At 35.7% G+C, this 18,158-nt stretch overlaps 1 protein-coding gene across 1 annotated transcript in view; it reads left to right on the forward strand.

Annotated features, from left to right (window-relative positions):
* CCDC178 (coiled-coil domain containing 178) overlaps window positions 1–18,158 on the forward strand; it is a 149,972-nt gene that overhangs the window by 37,221 nt on the left and 94,593 nt on the right. The window contains 2 exon segments of the mRNA XM_066184002.1: window positions 8,095–8,169; window positions 11,676–11,753. Coding sequence (XP_066040099.1) covers window positions 8,095–8,169; window positions 11,676–11,753 — 153 coding nt within the window.

Below are 18,158 nucleotides of genomic sequence, written 5' to 3' on the forward strand. Positions count from 1 at the left end.
TCTTCCCCTGTTCCAGTGTAGACAGTGTTCCACAGGAGATAGTGAGACAGTCATCCATGAAATTGTCTGGCATGAGTCCTCTACCATGGGCTACACCTCTTCACAAACTGTTTCAGCATGGGTCCTTTCACAGGGTGCAGTCCTTCAGGAGCAGACTGCTCCAGGGTGGGTTCTCCACAGAATTAGAAGTCCTGCCAGCAAACCTGATCTGTTGTGAGCTCTTTTCCCACAGTTCCACAGGTCCTTCATGCAGTCTGTTCCAGTGTAGGATTCCCACAGGTTCACAGCCTCCTCTCAGGCATCCCCCTGTTCCAATGTGGGAGGTGGATATCCACAGATATCCACAGGCTGCAGGTGGAAATCTGCTCCAACATGAACCTCCACGGGCTGTAGGGGAATTTCTGCTCCATCACCTGGAATACCTTCTCCACCTCCTTCGGCATTGATCTCGATGTTTGCAGAGCTGTTGTTCTCACATATTCTCAGTTAATTCTGTGATTCTGGAGCCCCACTGTTGCCAGAAGCTTACCATGCAAACTCAACACACCTGGGAAATCAGCAACTGCTGAACTGACTGTGTTATTAGTGGTGACTGCCCAGTAACAAGCTGTAGGAAGGCAATAGATTTCCAGTTGCTATTTTTGTGCATCTCCTGTGAGGAGGATGAGGAGGAAGCAGTGACAATGGCTGCTCAGACCTTAAGCCAACACTGGCTGCGTATAGAAACCTTGCACAACATAAAAGCATGGCCTTTTTCTTATATAAAACTTTATACCAGATAAACAGTAAAATCAAATAGTTTATTCTCATCCAAACTCCTTCTAATGACTGGAAAAGATCTCCTGTGATGCATTATTAGCATACCAGCGTGTAAGGCATCCTGAGAGCCTTCTGAGGGTTGGTAGGTGAATGCCATTGAGATTCATCATCTCTTTCTTCCTATAAAGGAGACCTATAATACCTCTGGGAAGAAATGTCTTTACTATTAATACTCCCACAGTTACCATTATGAAAAAAAGGACTTTTTGGCTCCACTTTTCTTTCCTGCTCATCCTGAAATGAATATTCCCATGCTGTGAGTGTTCTGGTGGATTCCAACATCTTATGGGATCAGAAGAACAAGGTAAAATTGAAGGCATTTCAGCCTTTTACTATGAATTCTTGAGTCAGAACCCCATTGGGGTCTTTTTGCAGTGGTCTCCGATAAGAGAGATTTACTCTGAGAGTTGTCAAAGGCTATTTCTCTTCAGAACAGCATGTTGGATTTACTGTGATGACCAGAAGTCCTTTTGAGATTTTTATTCCCCCTTTTTTGGAGAGGAAAGTCTGAACCTTTTTTTTTCTTCTATACAGTAACAATCTCCATTTGCTTTTGTTATAAAACTTGTTCTTTTCTATTCTGGGACTTTGAACTTAGAATCTGGTATCTACATGTCCCATTTATAGAAAGATAACCCCTAAGAGAGATCCTGAAATTCCTGTTTGTCCAAGACATCAGTAGAAAGTGCTGAATGTTCCTCTACAAAGCCAGGCGATGCACAAGGTATCCATCACATGTATTTGAAATTAATGCACATTTCCCTCTGATTCTCAGGCTTTGCTTTAGAGAAGGCTGAAGGGAACATTTCTGGGCCTGACTGACATAGCATGATAGGTTTTATTCCAAATATCTTCTTCCCTTTTCTCTATTCAATGCTTACTCTTTTTGATTACTCATTGAAACTAAAAGGCTCCTTTCTCTTCACTGGATTCTTGAACAAAATCCTTAATGGCATTTTCATCCCACTTTTTCCTTTTTACAGAGAAAAAAGAACACTTTCCTATTCAGAAGTAAAATTTGGTCTCAAATTGTTTGTTTTATTTTAAATTGTAGTTCATGTTTTGTCATGATAAAGAGTCCTTGAGATGCATGTTATACTTCTTTTAGGGTGGTTTTTAAGTCCTGTTTCAATGAAGCTTTTTTCTGTTGTTTTTCTTCCAAAGCTTTACTTCTCTGTGTTAGACTACATTCATATTCTTCTTGTCAAGAGACTTTTTCTTCCTATTAGAATAAAATTTATTGATAATGTCAAAGGCTGTGGAAAGTACAAAAGCTATCGTTTACCAGCCATGGTCACAGTGCAGAGCAGTTTAGATTAGACTCTATTCTGAGACAGCTAAAGGGGATCTTCTGATGTGATGGAGACCAAGAAATGTTAGTGGTTTTCTGGGAAGCTTGTCCATTCCATCTACAAACCAGATTGTCACATCTGTAGCTTTACCTAATATTGTGCCATTCTATTGGAATTCAGAAATTACGCTGCGTTTCCTGCTTGAAAGACTCACAGTAAGCATAACTATGCTTGCAGGCTATGATTTAAAACTGAAAAAGGATATATTTACCACCAACCACCATATTTTGAAAAGAGTAGGTTGCGACTAGGTGATCCTTAAGGTCCCTGAACATTCTATGAAGATAGGAAGAGCACTGAAGAGACTGAGAGACAAGTAGATGATGTAGAAATAAAGATACATTTCAAGACAGTCATGCAGTGAAAGTAGTAGAGCCCAGACCAGTCACTAGCATTTTATTTGTCATTGTTAAAAAAAACCCAGCACTTTCGACTTTGATCTTTAGACTATTTGAATGTCTTTTTCTTAGGAAGGTGCTTGTTCCTTTTCTTCTTTTGTGAATTGTCTCTGTAGGCAACAGGAAATGTAGGAAAAATTTAATTTGTTTTCAGTATTCTGTCATAAGTGAAACAGAGTAGAAAAACTAGCTATTAATTAAGACAAAGAGTTTTCTGTAAGCCATATACTTGTTAGAGAACACTGAAGTATCAGCATCTATTGAGCCTATTGAGTTTAAGTACAGTATTTTTTTTTTCTCAAAGCCCAGAGACAACAATTTCTGCTGCATCAGCAGGAAGGATGTTTTGTTCCAGAATCAGTTTGTAGGTTCATGGTTCTGTTATCCAACTTCTAGTACACAGCTTGTCATGGAATATCATCTTCAGGTTTTTAGTGTTACTCTATTTGAAGGGCTCTCAGCATAATCTGCATGCAGCAGTACTTCCCCACTTTTGGATGAGAGATGGGGGATGTTGAATGGTTTGAATTCAGATAATGGATTACGTGGTAGTTTATTTTTAATGCAGACTTAATAAGTCAAATTGAAAAATTAAAAAAGAGAAGATTCTTCTAATACCTAATAGTATTTTCAAAACAAGGCATTAATGGCAGTGACTAATGTTGTTAGCCCTTCCCCAACTGAAACTAAGTAGAAACAATGTGACAAAGATCACATCATTAGTTTTGTGGAAACCTAGAGAGGTGTGGCGTGGGTTATACATCATGGTCTGCACCTGTGTATTTGCTTCTGTGTTAAAAGCTTGGAGAAAGAGTTTGCACAAGATTTGTATGCAAATGATATCCAAACAACAGTGGCAATTTCCAGGGAGAACTTTCTCATTGTATACAGCTTTTCAGAATGGAAATATTACTACCTATTTTAATATTTTTTTGTATCTTCTACATGGAATTCTAAACTTTGAATAATACAAATATTATGCAATTCATTTAAGCATATTTATTAATGCAAAATTTTCCTTACTACATGTATTAATCATAGTTTCTTTCATTTAATATTTGGTGCTTGTGTTAATGATGCAAATGAAATTAATACAATAGACAAGAACCGTTTTTCTTGATATGCCAATTAATAATAGACTGGATTAATGAAAAAGAGAAAAATGAGATATTGTAATATATTATTTTCTTCCTCCTCCTCTTGTTAGCTGTCCTTGGTTGTATTTTGCGTGAGATAGTGATAACAACTAATAAACTTCTATTTTGGTCCATGGAAGCTATTTCAAATATACATTTTGACTTCAGAATTTTATTGTTTTTCTGCTGGACAAAAAATGAAGCAGCAGAGGTATTTTCTATTTTAAAATGGACTTTATCATACAAAGCATACAGTATATAAACCTACATGATGAGAAAATGATTATGAAAGGGAAAAGCAAAATAAGCTTAGCAATGGTAGCTGTGAAAGTATTTAATGACTAATGCTTTTTTCTGACATAGATGTAGGACAATACCTTTAGAAGACTAACACATCTATTTATGCATAAAGTCTCCAGAAGGTCTCCTGTTTGGATCAGAGGTAGATGAGGTAGATGGAGAGCAGCAGCAAACTGAACAAGTAGAACTGAACAATAAAAGAGAAGCAACAATTAAATGGTGTAGGGGTGGATAATTTAATGCTTGCATTGAAGTACGTTTAATGTTGTAATGCTTTTATGAAGTGTGTTTGATCTCAAAGGTTCGGCTGTCATTTCTACAGAGTTGCCTTGGAACTGTATACATACACACACTTCATATACTGTTTTCTGTCTCTTGCTTGAACTAACCTATGAGGTCCATAGCCTTGAGACAGTGTGAAGCACAAAGCAGAATTGATATTGGGGTCATTGAGGAGTCCTTTGCTTTCTTCATTTGCTGCACTGGCTCAGATTGCTTGAGGGGCTTTAGAAATGCAAGGGAGAAAATCAATAAAGGACAAAAAAGATTCCAGTGTAATAGGAAGTGCCTGCTGATTGCATGTTTGCTCAGCAGATGGCATCTTCTTGTAAATGATGGCTCGTATCTGCTGTATCACTAAACTATAATCCACAAAAGTGAATTACTGAATTTCATTACTGAACGTTGTGCATTGTATAAACATGTTATTAGGAGAGACAACCATTTTTTCCCCCTAAGATTCTGTTAATTTTTATTACTCTTTTTTATCTTATATAAACTTGTTAGATATTATGGCATCAAAGATGAATCATGTACATACATACATAAAACAATAAAAGCTTTCATGTTGTTCAGAGTAAGCTTTTAGGAATCCTGTAATTCCTCTGGAAAAATTCCAAGACTTCTTATATATCACAGAATTTTAAATTAGGCACGGTGAAATTCATTTCACAGGTTTCACACAGGTTTCTAAATTTGACAGGGAAGAGGAAATTTATATATACCTCTCTGTTAAAGGTGATGCTCTACCAAACAGCAGGTTTACCAAGAGATCTTAAAACATGTGGAAATAAGTCAGCATGCAGATAATCAGTAATTCTACAATGTTTTTCAGGGCATTTGCTTCCTATACTTTTTATTGTTGTTTTTAATGCTGCCTCTCCTAGTACCTCTAAATAACTGCATCCATTATTTACTTGAGTAATATTTGAGTTTGTGTTCTGGAGAAACAGAGGACTGCTAAGTGGAATAAAGCAATGCACGAAGCCTATTTTATGAGATTTGTAGAGCTATGAACTGGTAACAGCACTTGGATACCTTAAATATTGCATTTTTAGAGCCTGATACAGTCTCTTGATTGTAGAAATTAAAGTTTTGTAAAAGGGACTGTCTTGTTTTAACAATAATTCATACCACTGGTTATGCAGTTATGATTCTACCAGTTGTGCAGTCATGCATTATATGATTCCTCAAATCACGCTTTTTTGTTTTTTAGAAAAAGTTTTTTCAATTTGTATTCAGAGATATAGCTCTTCTGTGATTAAGACATAGTCTTGTTAAAGCCAGTGTGTAGCTTACATGATGTTGTGGAAGAAAGAGCTATGATTTTATAGTATTTTCCTTACAGGGGTAATATAGAGTCTCCAGCTTTCAACTGACCAAACAATTCACTCAGTGCTTCATAGTTTGCCTATTTTAAGTCAAGCTGAATCACAATGAGGAGGCTACTGCACCATACCATTGAATTTGAAATGACTTAGTTTGGTCAGCTGACATTTAAATGTCAAAAAGCTAACTACCTAGATAACAGCATATGAATTCTATCTCATAAAACACAAGTGGTCTTGTTCAGCAACTAGGAAGAATGAAGAATATTGTTCATGTATTGAACAGCTGAATGACCAAGTGCCAAGAGACTCATTCAGCTTAGGCAGGATAGTGGACTGTTATCCACTAGAGCAAGCCATTAAGTGCAGATATTCAGTCAACTGATATTTGAATCAGACTGTAGAGTATCTCACCATTTTTGTCTATTTATTCTAAAAGCTGATGGCAAATTCTCTCTCCTCTGTAATAGGTACCAGGTTGCACTGACTCAATGGCTAGCATTCCATATGTTCAGAAGCCAACATTTCCAGGTTTCGCTTGCCTTGGTTAAAAAGTCCTGAGAAAAGCACATTAGGTCAAAGATGCAAAATTCTTTTTCACTGACAGTTTTGTTCTAACAGAGCTCAAACATGAACCTGAGTCTTTGGTACAAAACATGTCATGGCATGTTTTTCTGCATATTTGTATCTGGACATGATGTTTTAATCATCTCAGGTTTGCAAAGTTTAAGGCCAGGACAGATCATACAGACATCCTATATGTCACAGGGTATCACATTGCACCAGGCTCTCTTGGTACAGAGCCTAAAACTTTTCCTCAGGGGTTTGAGGCTCCCTTTGGGCAGTTCAGTTACATAGGAATATACAACATTTATTATACCTTCATTTTCTTTCCAACGATTCTATGTTTCTGCAAGAGACATGACCTTTTCATTTAATCCTATACAGATACTTATCACACTTTTACAAAATCTGAAGGTATTAAAAATCTGACATCCTTGTACAACTTCATATATCTGTGCTAACATCTCTTACAAAAGTTTTGGTTCCTCACTCTTTTTTTATAGCTGCCTTTTAGGTATATCTTTCATGAGAAGTCTTTTCATAAGGAAAAATTTCCCTAGACTATGCATGATACTACTGCTCCAGAAAAATGGGACAGTGTCTAAAGCAGAAATTTTAAAAATATTGATCTTAAAATACTATGAAGCATACTTTGCCTGCTGATGAGGTCTTGAAATCTGGTATTTATACATGTGTGCACTTAACTTATATGTGTACGTATGTGTACATGTAAGGATAATCAAAAGGTATTTTCCTCCCTCTTAATTTATCCCATTTACATGGCTGCTTACAGCCCATTAGTCTGGGTTACAAAATCTAATGCAGCAAGACCACTTTACAAGTATCACCCAAATAGAAGACTCCCACCTGTTTATTACTGCTGAACTGCTACAGTGCTTTATGTTTACCTTGTTCATTGTGGGGAAGCTGCGGCTTTGTTCACCAGATATTCTTGCTCTTGAAAGTAGAGTTTGCTTGTGTTGTGAATGCTCGCATTTTTGGGGTCCTGTGACCATCTGCCACATTTGGTACAAGAAAGACAGTGTAATTTAACCTCTCCTCTGTAGAGCCAGAAATTTAGTGAAAACACATTATAATTTAAATGTTTTCAGCAGCTTAATGTCAGCATCACTTCAAGTTGCAGCTGAGGGAAGGAGTCATTCTCAGTGCTTTAATCCTCCACTTTCTGCGGAGAATGGACAAAAGTGTTATGAAAAACTTGACATCTGAAAGAGGACAACTCTCTATTTAGGCAACTAAATGAAAAATGCTCTGGGGAATGGCAACAAAAACATACTGATTATTTCCTGAAAGTCAAGTGGTTTAGTTGTTGGCCTAAAAGAGCATTATATTTTGCAAATACTTGAATTGTCTAGTAGTAAAAACTAGACACTGACTGCACACACTGAAATAATTAGTCCCACACTTGGATCACATGCAAATATTGTTACTTTTTGCTGTCATTAGAAATGATTTTGCTGTGCAAGCCAGGGCTTATTTACAAAAATTCATATATGGGGACAAAAGTAAAAGGGTCATGTATTTTTTTGGAGATGGTGGCCTACAAATATGCAGAAATCCACATTCAACATAGGCAATTGAAAAAATACAGGTGTCACAATAAAATCTGTGCATATATAATACAAGAACTGTGCAACAAACTGGAGAACTCTAACTAGATTTGTGAAGCTGTTCTCTTACATAAATACAATTTTAACAGTTGCACTGAGTGCTTTAAGTGCTTTCTTGGAAAGAATTTCCTTTCTTTGGGTATATACTGTCATGAATTTTTGCACATGATCATGTATGCATGTGCTTAAAACACAGTACTTGGAAACCAAGCCTTGCCTAATTTACATGGTATGAGTTTTTGTTGTTGGTGATGGCATTGGTTGGTTGTTTTTTAAATTCCTAGTTAAATTGCTGAAAACTATCACACTATGGAAAACCCAAAGAATGAATGTAAAGACTTAAATTAATTATGGAACATGAAGCAAATACTGATAGACAATACAGAAAAATCTTTGCTAATTTGAGATAAGATCTATCTATTGTATGAATTTAAAAGGAAAATTAATCACATTAATAAAAGTAAATTAGTAATTTTGTTTTATTGTGAAAGATGGTTATTTTACAGTATTATTTATAGAAAAGATATATTTTTCATTAATAATTTGAGAGTATTTTTTTCTGATCACTGTTTGTATTTTAAACATATCTGTCAAAGTTATTAATGATAAATTGTCTGTCTACTAAACTGAATTTTGGTCATTGAAATTACTTTCAGAATTCTGATAATATTCATGGTCAGTTGCGTCCTTAACTAATGGAGGATTCAATGCACTTTGTATTTTCTTTGGTTTAAGAAATCTGGGCCTAAACTTACTGTGACTAATGATTGCTGAAAATAGTCTCGAAGGGCTCTATCCAACGGGTAATGCAGGCTGCCTTCTAGGCCATGCAAGCCTTGGAGGGCTGTATATGCTGATTGCACAGCAGGCTTACTCTTCAAGGATAAAGGTGAGCCTGCTGTGCAATGTCAAAAGAAAGCAGCTCAGATTGTTGAATTGTACGGGATGACTAAACAGTGAAAAAGTCGTTCTTACATCATTATACTACAGCTCTCTTTCTATGACCGCCTTCATTTATGCGCTGTTGATGTCGAAAGATCTTTGAGAGATTATTCCATAAAATTCTTGACTTGGGGGAAAAATAATCTATGTACATTTTTTAGATGAATATGTGGGATGGGATATGTTTTTTTCCCCAGCTCTCGGTTCAAAGAGAATGATTCAGAGGGACCCAATGTGCAGTGGAACTTAGTGAACATCAAGAACCGAAGGCATCTTTCCATGACTGAAAAAATCTCCTCATTTTCCACAGTTTTTTAGCCAGTAGTGAGTGGTTTCATATGAGTGGCATGTTGCATTCACATTCAGAGAAGAAATGGATAATGTCAACATAAAGTGGTACTGAAAGTTCATTCCAGCAATTTGTTCCTTCAATGTAGTGAATGAGTTCATCTCTCTTTCAAAGAGAAATTTTCTTGCAAATTCTGCAACTTCTAGACTTTTAATGGATGATAAAGAAAACCTGCATTTTTCTCAAGAACTTGCTTTTAGAGATCCTACCTAACAGGAAGAAGCCTACAGTCAAAAAATCCCCCAACTGACTTCCACCTTGTACATCCCAATGGCTAGTGTTACTTTTTGTCATTCTCTGAATACAGAAGGCACAGCAGTCAGGAATTTCTCCATCGCGTGACATGCTGAAAACTGGCAGCATGGTTCTTCCTTCTGATAGACAGAGCAGACTCTGTGCCTAAGGGGAGAAGGAGAGGAAGAGTTTGGTGTTGCTGGTGCTTTTTCATTGCTTAGTGTTTTTCATTAGTGAAGATTAATGTTGATAACATTCAGAAAAAAAAATCTTTCAGGCTAATCTCTTTTATTATTCTTCTATTAATATTTTCAATTATAGGCCATATCACATGGCATTTCATGGACCTATTTTAACACAGCCTACTCTACTAGCTATTCCCAGTTACATTTTGTGTTACATGTATAGCGCAGTATCAAATATTCTTATTTTTTTGAACAGATCTTTCTTCTTTTCATAAAACCTGTCTGACTTTTTAGAAAACCTGAGAATAATGGAATACCTGTTTTTACATTTCTTTTTGGCTTTTGTTTCCATTTTTTTTGGCAGCCTGAACTGGTAGAGAAGTATGAAGTAAATGAGTCCCTACTTCTGCTTTCAGTCTTCATTGTTGTCCCTTTGTGGGTATTTCCTAGCATCTTTCTCTGAATAAAACCTCCTTGACTTATTATTATCTACTATTAATGCAATAAAAAGACCAAATAATAGCCACTAGAGTGAAATAGAAACACTGACACTATAGTTTCGAAACAACAGTCTTTTGAAAAAAATACTTTTCCACAATAAAATTTACTACCAAACTGAACTCTACTGCAAAATATAGTCTAACATGTTACACAAAGGAAATTACATACCACAAGTATGCCATCTAGAAACTCTCAAAATATCTGAAAAATTGTTTTTGCATTTTTGAAAGACAAAAACATATCCTCATATCTGAAGTAAAGAATGAAGACAAAATATATTCACTCAGTCGTCTTTATCTCAGTGAAGTTTGGTGCTAATTAAATTAGAAGGAAGATGAGCAGATCCTGTGAATTCAAGATTTGTGTAAGGATCACCTTTGCTTGCATTGACCCCCACATTTATACACATCAGTTGCTGTATGGTGGGCCTACACCTCCATCAGGAAAGGAAATTAGAGCAGGAAACAAGATATGGGGGTATACTGGAGATTAGGAAGGCTGGAAGGGTGAAAAGAACTCCAGGTAATTTCTGATGGTTCCCCAAGCCCCTCTTTAAGATCAGAGGAGGTCTTAGATGCTTTAATTTTATGCAACAAGATTTGCTTTTCTAAAGAGTCTCAGTAAGAGACTTGTGACCTCTAGAATTTAGAACTAGGTTCCAAAACTCCTAAGTACATCTGTTCTGTCAAGTATCAGCTAATCACTAAGAAGGATAACAGCTTATTATTGTTCCCAGCTGTTCCTTTCTTGACGGTGTAAATGGCTCCTGAGCGGTCAGCTTCATAGTTACATGACAGATTCTCCCCTTTCTCTGACTGTTCGTTCATTTTAAAGTTAAAAAACATATTTTATTTTAGTGTTAATATAACACTGAGTTTACATGACCATGCCTTAACATAAGAAAAAGTGAGGTTAAGCTTGTCTCCCGAGTTTCCGTTTTTGTTCTGTGCACATTGTTGTGCAGTCTTTACTATGCAGCCAACTGTTACATTACCTCCTAGGCTTTAGTTTAGGTTACCTTGCAGAAAATCAGTTAGAAAAGAGCCTTTTTTTTTTTTTTTTTTTTTTTTTTTAAATATTATTCTGTCTACATGTAACAGAAATACTGACCCTGAGTGAACAGCATTTCAGTACCAGGTGAAAACATCTGAACATTGCTTAACTTTACATATTTAGTCTGTACAGGTTAAAGCAATCGTACTAGGTATGGACAGAGACAAAACCAAAATACTGCACAAATGATGTGAAGCACCAGGTTCCAGTCCCAATAAATAATAAAAATGTTGTTACTCAGTATAGCATTGGCCATGGGCTAATTCTGTGTCTCAGAATATTATTATTTAAGCAGATATTTATATGTGGTAAGCCAGTCTGTTCTCTAAAAATGCAAGCTGTTTTTCAAAACTATGGAAGTTATGTATCTCAATAGACTCATTGGATAAGGATTGATAGAAAGACTGCCTTTAGGTGGTCTAATATTTATGATAAGCTCTATCATATAGCTGCTTTCTTTTGTTTTAGGTTGTCATTAGTTGTGAGAAAACACTTTTATCTATAATGAAATTAAAAATGAAACCTGTAAGTAAAGATTTAAAAACAGTATAGCAGAATATTTTATTTCATTGATTTTTTTTATCTTTCAAATAAAAATTTTAAGTGGCGTGATGTTTAAGCAGCAAAACATTCAGATGGTATAAAATAATCTCCAAGGTAAGCTGGCAGAATATGAGAAAAGGTTAAAGAAGGAATAAAAAAACATATAGAGAATTTCTGCCCAAGGATAGAAAGATATAAAAAACAACACCTCAACTTCTGGAGTAGAGATTAAAAGAAGCAGTTCAAGAGTTCATCTAGAATTTCTAGAAATTCTAGTGAGATATACTGAATGAGACCTGCCTTTCTTGAAAGTTGAAAACAATAGAATACTTGTTCCAAGTATCTTGAACTACAGAAACTAAAAGTGACTGTTGTATATGTATAGGCTGTGCATATACATGGTAATGCTGTATGGGCTTAGAGGTAAGGTGAAAAAAAAACCTCGAGGAACTCAATATAAGTTGTATCTTTTAGTCTGGGAAAAGCATTGTCAGATTCTTTGGTTGATTGAGGAAAAGTCTTAAGCAGGAAAACAAACTCTAAACCCTGAAAATGGAAAGTTAGTTCAAAGCTCCTGCTTAAGGAGAAGTGCAGCTGTATATGACAGTACAAATAGTTAGAGGTGCACAGCAAGCGGCACAGTTTGGAGGTCAGAATTACAAGTCATTCTCATTATCTCATTTTTAAGATGGACAGGAATGAGCCATTACACCTTATGCAGAGGAGAATGATGAAGTAATAAATGGAAAGACCAGTGAGATGGAAAATCCCAGTCTGAGGTCTGTGAAAAGGTCCAATAAAATGGCCTTTTGTGGTTACTTGCAGGTTTTGTGAGGGTGAATAAAAACTAGTAAGCAAGAACAAAAAGATGGAAAGACTTTTTGCCATGAAAAGAAGGTTGGAATTAGCTTGACAGGAAAGAGATAGAAAGTTATATCTTTATTCAAGCAAGAAGTTCCCTCTCTTCTGGAGGTTAGATGGGACTGTTAAATACCTAGAAGAAATACAACAATGTTGTCATTAGACAAACTGACCCTAAATTAGGTGAAATACTTGGTGAGAAAACAAGGGATGCTTGTCGTTGGCATCATGAAGGGAAACAGAGTTGAAGAATGGTCCTGACAGGGGGAGAATCTTTATAAGAAACTAGTGTCTTCAGCACGGATACAGACAGAGAAAGAAAAGTTATGAGGTGACTGCTGTGGTGCACTGAGGAAATCATCTATTCATGACCAGGACTGACAAGGATGTGAAGCTGAAGCATCTGTGTGCCTGGTTCTTGCAGGAGCACACATCATGTGTGATTTGGCAGGAATGTTGAGTTCCTGATTTGCAGAGCTTCTAGACCCTGTCTGCCCACAGGAGAGGGGATTGCTGAGTGATAAGACAGTGACATGTGAAGGTAACAAATGTCACAGGTAAATACAAGGTGTGACTGTTGATCTACTAGCAGTCATGCTACTGAATGAGGTGAAATCTCAGTGTATAGCGAGGAAGTCATACCTTATAGGCCTATTTTATCACTGTGCTCTCTCTAAGTGCTCTCACAGCATCTCATTACCTCCTGTTCTACAGAGACAGTACAGTCCCCAAACTATCATATTGCCATTTGCTTCAGTGCTGATATGTGCTGTATTAAACACACAGATAAGAATTCTTTGACATAACCATTCATAATGAGGGTTGGATCACGTTCAGAATGATTATGTTGTGCCTTGTTTTCTTAACCTTGAAACAAGCCTGCTTGCGCTTATTTTCTGCTGCTAATGTGATTATTGTACTTTCAATTAAAGGAACTGTAAAAGTGATTACTGTGGTTTTTGGAGATTGAGCAAGACAATTTGAATGACCGAAACTCTTTTGAAATGTTAATATTTGTCCTCATTAGCATTTGCTATTGGACACATAATAATGTATTTTTGAAATTTTTTAATTGAGGTGGATACATATTTGTACTTTTGAGAAACGTATTAAATATCAACATAGCTTTAAAAAATATACAATGCACCGACTTCTTTTTTGCTTTGAAATAGTAACAATATCCTAACTTCCTAAGTCTACTAACATTAGACTTCTTTAAAAACCCTCTATATCCCAATAGTTTTTCCAGATTTTCTGTGATATATTTGATTGTTGCATGATACTGAAAAAGAAGACAGTAATAAATTGATATTTCTTTAGCATTGTATCTTAGAATTGCACCAAGCAATGTTTCTTCTAAAATTAAATGAGAATTTCTCAGCTATATAAAGGACATATGGAAATTCATCTCATGGAACATCTCCTTATCACAATGCAGGAAAATTAAACGAGAAGAATATACTCTAAAAGAAATTTACTTTACATTTTATAGATAATAAATAAGCTTTTTATCATTTATTATTAAAAAAACCCCTTGCTATTTAGTCTGCAAATGTTTGATGAGAATATTTTTATCTGAACCTAAATCTTTTTTCATTTTAAATCAAATCAGCGTATTCCTATGAGTACTTTCTTTCTCACAGAAAACCATTTTCCATCTGGGGAATGATATATCAGAAAATCCATGTCTGGTTCTCACAGCTAGTCATGATATGTTGTTTCATCAGGTATTGGGAGTATTACTAATGAAATAATCTACAAAATGGCATATTTCAGAAGGGTTTGTTATAGAAATATGATAATATACTTCTGAAAGCTGAATTAAGAAAAAGGGAAAAACTGATTTAGATCCAGGGGGCTGTTTATTATCACGGTATTAGGTAAAATCCACTGGGTCTCTTTTATCACTTATTATTCATCTTTTAGGTTATCTTTTCTTCTAGCCATTTTTTAAGTCTTGCCGCACTAATACTTTCAGTATAGTTTTCCTCTCTTACTTCAAAAAAAAAAAAATTTAACCAATATTAATGTTACTGAAGAGTTTTGTTGCAGCACATCCACGTAAACACAATAGTTACATTTAAAGATATATGACAAGTAAGGATTTTTTTTAAAAACTAGAGAGGCATTGCTCCCTTTAGTCTATTTCATGTTATTGTGGGGTACAGATAACAAATAGTCTGGCTATAAAATTGTCTTTAATTAGTTGACTCAGTGGCTTCCAACAGTGTGTTACAGTGGTCTGTGGGACTCCCATATTGCAAGATAGAGTTTTGAATCTTACTCCATGCTCCTGGGTAGTCTTTGCATATCAACTTACATGCTGTCCTGTGGGAAGTGCCAGCAGAATTACCCAAATAACCATCCCACTGATTTTTATTGGCTCAAATGGAAGTCACATACCTTGCCTTCTCAGGAATATGCATAGCTAGAGGTTGGGTGCCATGAGAGTAATAACACTCCGAGTGAAACTTTAAGGGATCTAAAAGGGGAAGGTTAATAGAAATTTTAAGGGTTAGCTTTGTTTTTCTCCATTGAAAAACAAGCATATCCATAATAATTAAGAGCAAATTAATCCTCATTTTAACCAGCAGAAGTGAGAACTATTTTAATGGTGTAATTTTTAAAAACAATTATTCATCATTCTTTCTACAAATACAAAGGCTCTTTCTAAGATTGCAAACCAGTTTTGATTATAGTTTTGTCACTCACAATATTTTAATAATAGTTTGGGTTTTTGCTAAGGGTGCTGTTCGTCTAATTCAGAAGAAATTCCTTTCTGTATTTTCTATGGCGGATGTGGAAATTCAGACAAAGTTTCTCAGAATTTGTTTTCATGTAATCTAAAATCTAGTGCAAGTCTGAAACATGCATGTTGAAAAATGGTAATTAATACCTAAAAGAGAAACTACATGATGTGTGTAGGCTTGGGAATTGAAGAATTAAATGCAAAATTTCAGACACAAGGCATTACATTTCATTAAGATACAGTTTCCCATCCTAGAATCCTTTTCCCATTTTTCCTTATGGATTATTTTTTATCATAATAACAAATTTCAAGCTATGGTAATAAGCATTAGGTTATATTTGCTTTAGGATGTCTTAAGCACAAGGGCTACGTTGTTTTCTTAGCATGAAGTAAGCATTTGTACTTATATGCCCTTAAGTTAACAAAATTACATTTTTAATATTCAGTTGAAGTAACTAAAAAACAGTGCACAACATTAAGTATGCAAGCTCCTCTCAGCTCAAAAATGTTGCACTGTTTTTGTTTTCCTGGAATCTGGATGTCTGTGTGGATAGAATACTGTTTTCATGCAACCCAAGGCATGCCACGTCTCCAACACAGCAAGAGCAAATACTGAGGTTTTTATATTTTGGTAGAGTTCCTTTTTGGTGTTTAATTTTACTGGTGGAACTGATCAGTAGAACTACTGATGTGGTAGTTAAGCCTCCACCTGGTTTTAGGGAAAGATACTGGTCTTTTGAATATTCTCTTTCTACTGGACAATTATGTATGAGAATTTTACCTTGTGTCCATGAAGGAGGGTTAGCCTGTTGCCCTTTGGAACGCAATTAGTCTTCCTCTCTGGGCTCAGTTAATTTTGTGGTGATAGGATATCAGTGCAAGGAAGCCATGAGATAGCTTTTAATTTTACACAAGTATGGTAATTTATCTAGAATATAAAATTCTCCTTTGTCACGTAAAATCTGACATAGGTCCTTCATGAGGTATAGCCTAGTGCAGTATTAGGAAGGTAACTTTTACTACTTTAACATGATGGAACCTGGCTGTGAGACTTCTTTGCCAACTTCCTGCTTCTTGTTCTAGCTCCAAAGTTAAAGTAATGAATTGTGGTTTGAAGTTCAAGAATATGGTGTAGCTAGAGTTACTTTGGCTCATTCTAAAGCCACTGTGTGCCAGTTCCACTGCGGGTTTATGCATAACTGAAATGTTTGATCAATATTGGATTCCTTGAGGAAGTCAGTTGTACAAGGTGCTACCATCTTTACAACATTCTCATAATTTAGATTGCGTTTCTTGGATGAATGTACAATATTCTCTGTCACTGCAGTACTTTATATCTTACTTTCAGGGATTTTTTATGCCTTTTTTAAAATCTTCATTCTAGACTAAGCTTTTAAAATGAGTATCAGTGTGGGGTTAAATATGAGAAAATTATCTGTGGATAAGTGTTGGATTGATTAAAAATCATGGCATTATGAATTCATTGTATTTCTGCATTTGCTGTTGCTTGGATTCACTGTGGGGTTTGTAACGATGCCATCTATATAATTTCAGGACATTATATTATTAAAATTAAAAATTCATATTATCTGGTATGGACAGAGTTATGCAACAGCACAGATGACACCCATGTGATAGCTTTGCACAGTTTTGACTATGATAAAACCAGCAGTATCTGTAGGTCTGCATGGCATTTTAACATGCAGAACAGAGTGGTCACTGAAGCAGGAGTACACCCTTTTGCTACCACAGTGGGGGGTGTGAGTTACAACAATCTATCCATGCCATTAAGAAAATGGCAAGGGATTATGATGTTTCTCACATTTAATATTTTCACAAGTGACACTTGTGTAATATTTTCACAGTATTACACTTTCAAGGGGAGCTCTGCAGTGTATATGCTTAGCTGGCCCTTATTTCATTCTCCTCTTTTTCAATGCTTCGGATATTTCTTCTGTTTTCCCAGCATACACAGAGAATGTATACAAAGTGTAGTGGGATCAGAAGAAACCTCCTTTTTGGGGTGAGGAAAATTTAAGCCATTTTGAAGACCTTCCTCTTATTATGAATACCATTTCCCACTACCAAATCGGTGCTCCACATTACGTGAAACTTGCACCTCACTTTCACCTCCTTTTGCAACAGAGCCAGTCTGATGTGTGCAGCAAACAGGACTTCCCAGAGGCTCCAGGAACAATATATAAATATATATATAATATATTAATATTTATATACAATATATATAAAATAAATACAGAACAATCCTTTAAGCAACTTGAAAGAAGCCTGCATAGTTGCTGCTATTGTTTTAAGAGTATGAGTCAAAATGCTAAGTGTAATTAAAGATTGTCTAAACGTTCTCCTTTTTTTCTTGTTTGATGTAAAACGCCTCATGCTGAAAGTGTGTTATACCTCTACTAGTTTTAATGCTAGGTAGAAAAAATATTAATAGGTACAGTGTATCTTGCTTAGGATGAAAAAAAGGGTCTGTAAGACTGATATATCTTTTAACATAGAGTGAATCACAAATGCAAATGTAAACTCCCCCCCACATATTAATCGCATAAAAAGAAGTTTTTATTGAAAATTCATAACAAGTTCTGTTGCTTTCTAAAGGCTACCTGAACACATCATGAAAATTCTATAGATCAGGGTGCAATGAAGTAAAAGTGAGTAATAACCACTGACTAGAGAAACTTGTGGAATAAATCTATTTAATTGCATATTTAAGAATAGCTTTGCTTTCGTGTGGTGTGAACAGAACTGAATGCCCTATTGCAAACCCAATAATGCCAGTGCCAGTGAGCCATGTGAGTTGTCTCTATGGGTTGTAAATTGGATCCCCTCAGTGACCAGTTAATGTTTTCTGTATTTACGGCAGTATTTCTGTTTTTCACAGCCACCGGGGTACTTTGGCAACATAAAAATTTAAAA

The sequence above is a fragment of the Chamaea fasciata genome, unplaced genomic scaffold (assembly GCF_029207755.1).
Source record: "Chamaea fasciata isolate MVZ Bird 193981 ecotype frontalis unplaced genomic scaffold, bChaFas1.0.hap1 SCAF_1, whole genome shotgun sequence".
Classification (NCBI taxonomy): Eukaryota; Metazoa; Chordata; class Aves; order Passeriformes; family Sylviidae; genus Chamaea; species Chamaea fasciata.